This window comes from Thunnus thynnus, chromosome 17 (assembly GCF_963924715.1).
Source record: "Thunnus thynnus chromosome 17, fThuThy2.1, whole genome shotgun sequence".
Classification (NCBI taxonomy): Eukaryota; Metazoa; Chordata; class Actinopteri; order Scombriformes; family Scombridae; genus Thunnus; species Thunnus thynnus.
In genome coordinates this window covers 15401955-15413955 of record NC_089533.1, presented here as the reverse complement: position 1 = coordinate 15413955, position 12001 = coordinate 15401955, and the positions used below count along the sequence as shown (strand labels likewise).

General features: G+C 40.6%; 1 protein-coding gene across 2 annotated transcripts in view; it reads right to left on the bottom strand.

Annotated features, from left to right (window-relative positions):
• The window catches only part of cep112 (centrosomal protein 112), a 100136-nt gene that overhangs the window by 60225 nt on the left and 27910 nt on the right, over positions 1-12001 (bottom strand). For both annotated transcript variants that reach the window (XR_010924202.1, XM_067570163.1), the window contains 5 exons: positions 8755-8909; positions 8371-8500; positions 8150-8242; positions 7877-7936; positions 6624-6703 (listed from right to left, as the gene is read on the bottom strand). Coding sequence is in view for 1 of the 2 variants with exons in the window: in XM_067570163.1 (XP_067426264.1) it covers positions 6624-6703; positions 7877-7936; positions 8150-8242; positions 8371-8500; positions 8755-8909 (518 nt within the window). In the remaining variant the exon portion in view is untranslated. The remainder of the gene's footprint in view (positions 1-6623; positions 6704-7876; positions 7937-8149; positions 8243-8370; positions 8501-8754; positions 8910-12001) is intronic.

Below are 12001 nucleotides of genomic sequence, written 5' to 3'. Positions count from 1 at the left end.
AACTGAAATATTCAGCGCCCTCTGAAGAGAAAATAAAACAGGCTTGGTTTTCATCCGCATCCCCAGAGAAAGAGAAAGGGAGAGAGAGAGAGAGAGAGAGAAAAAAAAGACAGAAACAGACACAGAATAAGAGACAGACCACAAATAAGTGAACACAAAAGAGGGACTGCACAAGGGCAAGAGAATATTAAAGACAGAGAGAAAGAGTTGAAAAGAGAGAGTAGAAACAGAGAATCATTGAGCGTGATGGCTTTAGAACTGCCTACAAATGCGGCCTGTTTATAAACAGCATTTCACGTCAACATGTGAAACAAAATGGCCACATACATTAAAAATAATGAGGCATCAATAAACACCAGTCATCCGGGTGGTTGTGGGGAACTGTCTTCTCACCAGTATTGCTACCATTCTCTTAAAATAAGTTGGCATTAAAAAAATGTTAACTCTTACATGAAGCTTCAGCCTTATAGTCATCTCTCTGTGGTTTGTTCGACTTTTTTTTTTTTTTTTTAGTATTTATACTAGTCACATAGAGTTTGAGTAAAGCCTTTGCCTTGCTCAAGTGTCGGTGAACATGACAGATGATATTTCAATTAATCTGCACAAACTGTCTCCTATGAAGCTCATGCACTCCCATCAACACCAGTGACTTTGCCTTAGACTCGTTAGTGCGTCTTACCTCAAAGCCAACTAAACACCGGAAGGAGAGAGAAGGATGAAGAGGAATCTGCTGCAGTCCAGGCTGACAGTACCACTCACTATGTGGGTGGATAAACATATAGGTGGGACAGAGCAGAAAGACACACTGCATGTCTGTCTCATACTTTAAAATGACCCTGGAGTTCAGTCAGTTTTGCCACGTAAAAATTAAATACTTATTTAATATCTCTCTTACTCGTTTCTGCTTCAGAATAGTAAGGATGTAGAGAAGAGAAGAGAAGAGAAGAGAAGAGAAGAGAAGAGAAGAGAAGAGAAGAGAAGAGAAGAGAAGAGAAGAGAAGAGAAGAGAAGAGAAGAGAAGAGAAGAGAAGAGATTACTCATGTCATGATTTGGAACAGGGATTTTCTTGCCTTCGCTGTGCATTTAGATGCTATTTGGCTTCATGAATTAAACAGGCTACAGCATAATATGCTAAATCAACCAGGCACTAGTCCCAAAAGTAAACATACTGTATTTACATATCCCAAACATTACACAATGTAAAATGAAGATGGAAGTTTTTTTTTAATGAAACAATGAAAGCCCTAAAGACAGACTCGATCCAGACTGAGCTGTTTCAGTGCATGAATTAAGCGAGCCTGCTTTTGTATAAATTTATACTGTCTGTGCATATTTGGCTACTTTAATGTAAAAATGTCAAATTGGTTATGAGAGACAATCACATAGACAGGCGAGGCATCTAATATCATTACACCATGATATGACAATGTCACAATGTCAATCAGGCGCACATATTACGTCATTATGAGACGCTGCCATGATCAGATATACTAATTATAGCCGACGGAACCTACTACCTGCTTCATTATCTATGTATTTAATTAAATAGAAACACTGCCTAGACTTGATCATTAGAAATTATTGCATTGTTACCAGCTTAGCTCTACATCCCTATTAATGTTGATCCTCAATACTAGAACTGACTTTTCTTGATGAATTTTTAGTTTAATGCTTTGTTTTAGGTTAGCATTCATGGCTCAAACTATATTTATGCATTAAACCAATCTAAAACATATAAATAGTTTCTTGTGTAGGGAGTATCCGAGGCTGTAATTGTCATTTAACTCAGGGAACTTTGACAATAAGAACCAGTTAAAGAGGTCTTTACAATTTTCCTTTTGTCAGGTCGGTGGTATTGAATTGGCGCTTAACCCATCTCCATGCACCCCTTTCGATGCAGTTGCCATGGGAGTAAATATTGAGCATGAAGCTTTTCATTATTCAAGATCCATACCTCCACCTGCTCCTGCACTTCAGCTCTAACTGCGGCTGCCTAGCCTCCACTAGGCTACCACTGGTCCCTCTCTGGACCACTACCACCACCCCTGCCTCCCTCCATCTCTCCTGTCATGGGAGAGGAATGCTGAGAAAGATAAGACCACTTCAAAGACACACACACAGATGCACAAGGTATGCACACACACACACACACACACACGAAAGAACATATTGGATGCATCACACACCTTTAAGAGTAGAGGAGCACTATCTCATGCATGCATGTGGGCACAAATACTATGAAAGAGACAAACAATGAAAACACAAAGACAGACACAGTCTGCCAAAATTGCTGTTTTACTTCTCAAAGGCTGACTATGAAATCAAATTAGGCCTTGCTTGACGGTGTGATACCTAGGAAATCTGATGTGTACACAAAAAACCAAACAAAAAACAAACAAACATGAAAAACAATAGAAAAGAAATAAACCGAGTGAGCACAAGAGTTGGTGTAAATGCTGGGATAAATATACACACCGTGACACATCCCATCCATGACAGCAGGAGTGTGTGCACAGGTTTGGACAAGCACTCACACAACCGGTGTGTAGCCACTCGTAAAGGTGAGCCAACTTTCTCTCCAGCTGCCTGAAGTAGAAGCGGTTTCTGCCACTCCAAACTGTAAACCATCAAACTGAGCAGAAGTTACTGCTGAGACACAGTCAGAGTTGCTACAACTCATGCACCACACCTTAGCAGGCACATGGTTTTGATAAAGCCAGTTGGGTGCCAAGCAGCAAGAAGAGGGAATGGAATGGTATGGAGGGGAGCACGGAAAAAAAAAAATATGACAGCCTCTTCACGGAGAGAGAAATACCATATTCTACAAATAGACCAGCTGTTTTTCTTTTTCCCTACTTTAACCATTCAGGTGATTTTCTGATGTTTTTAAATTGTGATTTGGAGGTCATTGTTGCGAAGGAAGGCAAGCTGTTCCCCAGATGAGCTCCCTCTACCCCCCCGCCCCCCCTTTTCTGTGGTGCATCTCTCCATCTCTATGCTAATGCCCTGTAATGATCTGAGGCACGTTGGGATGAAAGAAGAGGAGAAAAACTTGTTCTCTACACAGCTTTGTAGTGCTTTCTGTTGTTGTTGCTATAGTAACACAGACCTGGAATTCAAATTGACGCAGCAATGCTTATTTGCATGGCAGGACAGGGTGATTTTCTTTTTGTACTAGAAAGAAAGAGTGGGTGTAAACCATGGAAGGAAAGGGGTGTGGACAACAGCTATATATGCTAAATATGAAAAATGGAAATCAGAACTGCCGAAATATTCAGCACTGCAAATAAACTACGCACAAAATATTTTAAACATTTTATAAATAGATTCATGTTGATATACCTTGAACAGAACGTAGCGCGGATCAACATGCACACATCAAATACACATCGTAACACACCATACATACCACACAGTGTCTGGCACATGGAAGGCATGTTGAGCAGTTCTACTTGTTTAATTTTATCATCCATCCTCCCATCTTCACACACACACACACACACACACACACACCCCTGCGTGCGGTCTTGCTTTGACTTTGAAGTTCTCCTGGATCGCCTTTAAAGGCCCTCAGTGTTGCCACGGCAGCAGGCAGGTAGCAGACATCAAACTGCTTAGTAGTGTGTGTGTGTGTGTGTATGTATGAAGCCTGAGTACTTAATTAGCTAAGAGCCTGATGGGCCACTTGCCGTTTCTCAGTGTTTAACACTAAACGAGGGAATGACTGGCTCGTTACTGATACTAACAACAAGGATAATTTATGCACAAACGGATCTGTCTGCTGTGTTTAAGCTTGTCCTCTGTTGCCAGGCTGACAATGACAAGCACAAACAATAAGCAGGCACAACCATCAATGTCCCTTTGCAATCTTTACGCTGAATACTAAATGCTGTAAAACTGGAAAATTTGTTTTCGTGTTCCTTCACATTGTCACAAACCCAAAGCAACAGTAATAGTAACCACATTCTACAATTTAAGACAATGTCTTCCTCACGAAAAAGATGTATCCTTCTTTTACAGAGACATGTTGGGTTAAGACACAAAGTGCCTTGGGGTCATCGATGAGGACTCAAGAAAAAGCAAATACATCCACGAACAATCCATTCTTTTTAATTCATTGCTTCTGCCTGGGTTGCTATTATATTGTGACAAACAGCTGAAACCCCTCAAGGGAGGTGATGGCACTGTGACTGGACTTGGCCGTGTATGGCTGGAACTGGAGCTGAGGTTGTTGAATGGGCTGAGCCGGTGTTGTGTTTAATTGTGCAGAACACATTCTGGCTTCACCAAGGAAACTGTAATCTGCTTGTGACCAAATAATGTTGTCCTGTATGGGATTAATTACTCAGTGGAATGTACTGACTGGCTGGCTGGTTGGTTGGCTGATTGGCTGGAGTCTGTTGAAGTCTAGGCTGTCAGCACCGTCTGCTCATATAGTATTGGAGGGAAAGGGAGTGATAGAGCTAAAGGGTAAGAGTAGGAAGTAGAGGGGTGTCAGCAAACGGTTCCTATTTACACACCCAGCAGACAAGGAGCTATATGAACATTCATTTGGAGGTGTGTTTCTGGTCACCTGACAAATTTAGGTCTAATATTCACTATCCTTTTAACTCTGGTCTGGTCTCCAAGTCTACGTTCTGAGACTGAACCAAAACAGCAAAATTGTGAGCTGTAAAACCAAAACAAAGCATTTCTAAGCGTTAAAAGCTCTGTAAAGCTGAGAGGAACTGCAGAGTGGAGTGATAATTGTCTGTGGACTCATCACTACGAGTAACGCCTCTCACATTACACGCTGGTGTTAATAAAAATGTTGATTAGTGCAGCATTGACATATTTAATATAAAAGTATAAAATTACAATAATATTTTTAAAGGGCTCATATCAGGCACATTTCCAGGTCCATATTTATATTCTGGGGCTTTACTAGTATGTCTTTGCATGATTTACAGCATTTATGCAGCCCCTCAGTTCAGCCTCTGTCTGAAACAGGCCATTTCAGCTCCTGTCTCTTTGAGGCCTCCCTCCATAAGAGCCCACTCCAGTTCCAAAGGCTACGTAAACAAACAGTAGTAGTTGGATTTCACGTCTTTTTCTCGTTCTTTACTTGAAACGGAAACTTCTCAAATACAGCCGTACACATTTGAGCCTGAATCTGATCCGAAATATGCGAGTGGACAACGCAAACAACCCATGGAACAACCTTAGCAACAAAGGCTACCAACGGATGGCTGTTTGTGGGCAGACGCGAACAATGTGATGTCATTATGAGGAGGAAATAAAGATAACATTGCAAACAAAGAGCTCAGAGCAGGCTGAAGTCTGGGCTTTTCATTTGCAGGGGAGCATCTTTTCATATGTTCACCTTAAGTTTTGGACCATTGACCATATTTAACTTAGACATCCAACATCATCACCCTGTCCCCTTTAAATTTATGCTGGATGATTTTGTCAAACTCGATCCTGTTTTTTCTTTGATCTATTATATATTTCATCATATCTCACATCTGCAGTATGCAACATACTACATGTTATAGGCCATTGGTATTTTCCAGTTCATTAGTTTAGGCAGTGTTTGATTTATATAGTGTGAATACAGTAGGTTTGCTAGTTTCCTCAAGACAACACAAATGCCTATTGAATGCAAAAGCTCTGATCTTCTCATCACGGTTGCCAGGCTCTCAACTCTAACAGTACTACTCGCAGTTATAAAAAAAGATCAAAGAGAGCGGTGCAAGGGTTGGCTTGTTAAAGTCAAACTCCACCTTAAATCAGAATTCATACACACTGTTCTTATGATCAAAGAGTTAAGTCAGTAGACATAAACAACTCTCTAATAAAGTTTGAAGCCACAAAGTCAAGGCTCCAGCGTGTGATACTAATAATTGTAAAGTAAATATCATGCTCCACAAACATTATATATGTTGGAATTTTCATGACCAAAAGGGACAATTCGACTACATACATTAGAAGGTGTTTATGTTTTGAAGATATTATTAGATTTTTGAAAAAAATGCGTCTGTACACTTTCACGTTTGCACACACGTCTTACTCTGAAGTCTCCCTGACTGTATTCATTTCTATTCCATCTGTAGGATTTATTGCTGCAGCTCACAATCTTTGTCAACTGCGTACATCTGCAAAACACACACACACGCACATTTACAAAACTGGCTGACATGCTGACGGTGTGTCTTAAACCATCATGTCAAACACTTGGCTAGAAAGGAAAGAGGAGGACCACACACAGAAATACTGATTTTAGAGTTTACAGATTTGATTATTGCATAAATTCGAGGATAAATCAGAATATATAGTGTCTATTGGTGCAGCTATTTGTATTCAGAATAGGGTGGTGTTTTGGGCAGTGTGGTTGATAAAAGCATTGTGTCTTCCTTTTGAATAAAAAAAATGGCTGCTGAGGAATTTAATACCAAAGATAATAAATGTACAGCTGTAGCATGAGACAATCTGATTCAGACTCTAAATGTAGTTTGAAGCTGTGTTTTAAAATACAGTATATTTGTGTAATAATTCTATAATCAGTACGAAATAAAAATATTTGTTAGATTCAACATTGACACTTTTAAAAACTTTCACATTGGTTTGGCCTTTTACAATGTACCTGAGTGCATCTTCCAGTTTGGCTATCTTCCTCTTAGCTTCTGCTCTCTCTCTCTCTGCCTCACTGTGGGTTGCCAAAACCTGAGGGTTAGAGTAAAAGAGGGAGAGAGAGATAGAGAGGTATAAGTGAGTTCAAGAGCAGACACCATCAAACATCACTCAGCAAAACTTTCCTGCCTGTGACCTTGTGCATCTGGTCTCGTCTCTTCTCTCTATCACCCCATCAAAAGTACCATCTGAGCCTATCCGTCTGCATGGAGGGCCTCTCACTCTGGATCTATGGCGGCCACATGGGCCTTTCTTATGTCCAGATGCCTTACTGTGCCCTCCTTCATGTGTTTCATTTACCACTCCTGAGGAGTGAAAAGGGGATTTTTTTTCTAGGTCAAAAAAAAAAGGAAAATAGATGACTGAGTCCTCTGTCACATTGTTTTCATCTCCAGTCACCTTGCATAAGGAAGAAGGAGACAAATAAAAGTGGAAAAAGTTGTGTTCTTGTTGATTTTGATGAAAACAAGAGCACATCAAAACTACACTACTGGCATTTTTTTCTAGAGATGGTTGATTGAAATTCTCCCTGACCCTGAATAAAGTGCACAGAGGCCTGCTAAGTTCTTGCAGGTGTATATCAGCCAGAGGGGCCCGGGTACATATGCCAGCCTGCTACCAATACACACACACACACACATACATTATAAGTGTGGCACTTTGAAGATGACCCAGGTGCAGTGAGGTCTTTAAACCTGATCTTCACCTAAGAAGTCTGGTCTGGTCTGGTCGGGCTCAGATCATTAACAATGGCTTCTGTACTCTATGGTTTATGACTGTCCTATTGCTTTGAAGAGGGTCTCTCAGAAGTAAAGAACTCAGTGCAGGGGCAATTAAGTGTACACCCTGGTATACTGAGAGTACATACCTCAGACAGACAAATGTCTCCCTGTAAATGTCTTCTGCTAACTGACTCTACATGTTTATCTGAATTTGCTTATAGCTCCATTCTCAACTCTCTTTCCATGATTAGCCTTATGCTAAATTACAAAAATCCCGTTCACTTTTCTGTCCAGTACATCTACCTGTTAATCGCGGCACTGATTTTACGAGAACAGACGTAAAATCTAAAAGTAAGGAGGAACATGTGACTCCCGGCTTTGATCTCCACTAATCACTTTGTCCAGGGCTGTTTTAATGCAACAAAGACAAAATCTATGGAACTCAGTGGATCTGTTTTTCCCAGAAGGAGCAAGTATACACCACCTTTTTCTCACAGTTGATCTGCAGTTCGTCTTTTTCCTGCTGAAACTTTATCTCTTGATCCTGAAAGGAAGAATAGTTGCATGATATGACAAAGGTGATACTGTGTCAAGCATAAACAATGTGTTGTTCAGACACACGTCCAAAAAGACAAGCCCATTCTAAACACTTCCTTAGCTGGTATTGCCACAGTGCCAAATAAAACAGACGCATGCAAACAGAAAGGCACGTGCACATATACACATTAAAATATGCTACTAACACCAACCAGCATACCCTAAATTGTTTCTGTCTGTGATGTTCACTGTCCAAGAGCTGCTGTTTGAGCTGAGCTACAGTTTTCTCAAAGTCCTCCATCACCTCAGAGGCCTGGAAGAGAGAATAAAACAGGACATTTCTAGATGGCTAAAATTGGTAAAACATTTGGTATTTTGTATAACTTAACAATATATTCAGCAGGTTGGTAAGGGGAGTACTGTGCAATGTGTAAAATGGACCTTAGCAGCAGACAGAGCATGCTCCTGATGTAAGTGGCTCATGTCAGTCTCGTGTTTGGCTTGGAACTTCTGCAAGGTCTCCTCGAACTGCTCGCTCTGCTGCTCCTTCTCTTTCTGCAGGACCATAATTCTGTAGACAATAAAGAGCATGACAGTGCGGTTAATACACACACTGACATGTCCCTTTTCCAACATCACAAATTACATCATGAGTCACTTTACCTGCCTGTTGGTATAGTTTTGTCTCAGCACATTTAAAAGATTTCTTGGATACCTTACATGTACCTTGATTATAATAAAAAACATTATTTGATAATGATCCTTAAAATCTCAAGCAGCTCTTTTATCCTTCTCTATTTCACTTCATGTCAAACGGCTCCTGACCGTCTGTTGGCCTCCTGTAGTTCAGCACTGATGGATGCAACGTGGATCTCCAACTGTGCCTTCTCCTGTGTCACCTTCTGACGCAGCATGTTGCCCTTCTCCACCTCCACAGACTGCTGCTTCACCCGCAGCTCCAGCTCACGCACCGTTTGCTCCTGGACCACAAGGATACACGTATACCAATAAACCATACAGCTTGGACCACTAAAGGCAGTAGCCTGAGAAAATGTCATGGGTCACAGACCTGCCTGCTCCCATAGTGAAATCAGACACAGAAGTCTGTTTTATACTAATATGGAAGAATGTGGCTGACAATGTAGCTGACAGCCCCTCTGACTTGATCTGTAAATCTTTATAAACACTCATTCTAAAATGATTTTATAAAAAAAATGTAAAATAAAAATAATAAAAAAAACATCAAAAGCAAAAACATATTCTCTATACAAACTGTACCAATGGTCAAACCAATAGAAACCCTTTCACTTGCTTGCTACAGAGGGTAAGATCTTACCAAGTGAAAATGTTCTAAAAGACACCTGATGTTTTTTTTATCTCTGTTTTGCTCTTTCAGTCTACAAAAACTCAAGTGCAGCAGTTTCTGAAGTCAGCTGCTGTGCCTTTGAAAAGTTTCTGGAGCTGTAACTCCAAGCTACTATTTCACCTTGTTGCCCTTATTCTGACTTTTGGATCAACTCACGGTAATACGAGTTTAAAGAGGACTTTTTTTCATTTGGAAATTTTTATTATTATTTACCTGTAAAAAGGTCAAATGTAATGATGTCTGTATATTAGTGACATGCCTCACATATGAGCATACCGTTATGATGGACTTGTTTCTTTGTAGGCAGCAAGTAACACTTGACAATAAGTAAATTCCAGCTGAAACTAAATGATCAAAGTCTCAACTGCTTAAATGGCACAGTTTTTGACCACTTGTGGTGCCGTGGAGCAACATTTTGATCCGCATGTCACTGTTTTGTTTGTATCTCATTGTTCTAACAGCACACACAAAAGGACGTAATGCACACGCATGGAGGTTATATAATACACTCTGGTGAAAGCACAGTAATGCAGATGTGTATTTGAAAATGGAAATGGAAACATAATGGACACAGTAGATTTATAATGTATATACTATAGACGGCTCTGACATCTAATGTTTTTAGGATATTCTAATAAATGTTGCAAACATCTCATCAATTGTTAGCTGGGCCTGCATGTCAAATTGCAAAATATGTTGGTAAATAAAACTGGTTTCACACAATTCCAAATATCAAGAGTAGGTGGCAGTAATGTGCTGTAAAGTAAGGAATGTGGCGATAAAAGCAGTGCGCTCGGTATGTTTGTTGAGGATACACAGTGCATTTGATTAATGTACCAGAAAACGCCACTGTATACCTTTAACTCCTTTTCAAAAAACCTGAATCAATGTTCACATACTGTATGTTAAGGCTGAAATTAAGTTACTTCACCGTATACTAACATTACTGAGTGATTTCATTCGCGTTACTGAATGTCAAGCACTCAATCAGGATCATGATTTTCAATAGAGATGATGATCAAAGTCCAGCCGATGCAGACAGGTTCTTCCGGCACTGTTTTGATGAAAAGAAACGTTCCCTCTCTGCATACTGTCCCCCAGCATGTGTGTCTTTGTGTGTGTGTGTGTGCATATGACAGCATGGAATGCAGTGTGGGCAGACTGATAAAGGCGATGACGGGACCCTGATTAAAGATGGAGCGTGCTAGTCGATCTAGATGATGACAGAGGCTGGCGATGACAGGAGGTAGAATGATTGGAGAGGAGGGAGCGGTGTGTTTGAAAAGTGCAGCGCCCGGTAAGGCTGGTGAGAGAGTTTTTTTTTTTTGGTCTTTGTGTTAGCAATGTAGGGTGCTAAGAAAAGGAACAAGGGGCCTGTGTTGTGCCTGGACGCGTGCTGACACTTAGCTCTCTGGCAGGAGATGAGAAGAAGCACCTCTCCACACTGAAGCTGGAATGGGCACACCTGGACACACTCAGTGGGAGCAAATTACGTCCCTTAATTAGGTGTCAGAGAAGGAGAATTACTAGGTGTGAAGTGCAGCTACATTATGAGCCCTGCTCCCCTTCAGAGATTTCAAAGTGATAAAGCCTTTGATGATTAAAAAAACATGTAATTCGTAACAAGAAAGTAATATAGAGTGATGGATAACATTTTACAGTTTTTGTATCAGAACTAAGGCCAGCAACTGGAAGATAGCCTTCGTCACTCATCTCCTGAGGCTTGGCCGGCTGTGTGTATGCATGCATGTTGTGTTTCTTGAGGAAGAGCAGCAAGTGGAGGTGAAAGTCTGACAGGAGACCAAAAAATGAGACAGGGTGGACTCTGGAACTGAGGAACATGTGTTAAACACTCCTGCTTTAGTTTGTTCAGTCTTGTTTTACTATGATCGTTACTGGGGATGCACAGATACGGTTCTGTTTGAAACCAGTTGAAACCACACACAACGGATGGTACCATTATAAATTTTTGTACGACGCTAATGCTTTGGGGTGATTTAAGTGTACTGACGATTCTGGTGCTAATTTTGCAGTTTTGTGAAATACTCCTCAATAAAAAAAACATAACAAATTGCTAGTTCAACAATTATTAGCAATAAAAGATAAAGCAATATTGCTGCTAGTTCATCTATAACCACTAGACAATATTGATCATGTCTTCATTATCCATTTAGATATGGACATGCATGGACTACAGTCAAGAGTTTGGCTGGGGCAATACCGAGGCAGATACCAGCTTGTCTTTATTTTCAAACACCTACTCAGTCACTCTATCTGCTCTGCCCTGTGCACAGATAACGTCCAAAAATAACAACATCTGACATATCTGTAAGTCCCTTGTGAGATTTTTGATCTGCGTTGGATCGAAATCCAACCAGGTAGCGATGGGCAGATGAACATTCTTCATTTCACTGTTATTAACTAGATTCAGTGTGCTGTATTTGAATGAGTATGAATCATGAATCGGAGTTTGTCTTGGCTTGCATGCTTGACATGTGAACCGAGCGAACCTTTCACGTTGCGAACTGGGTATGAACTTTTGTTAGCATCTAAATCTCCCCCTCATAGTTGGTATGGTACATATCACATGCTAGCTCCTCTCTACTGGGTCAAAGACACGGAGGACTGATGCACAAAATGTCAGCATGTTGGATAATCTCAGGTCTTCTGACTGATATATTCAAGGCTTTATAGTCCTACAACTAA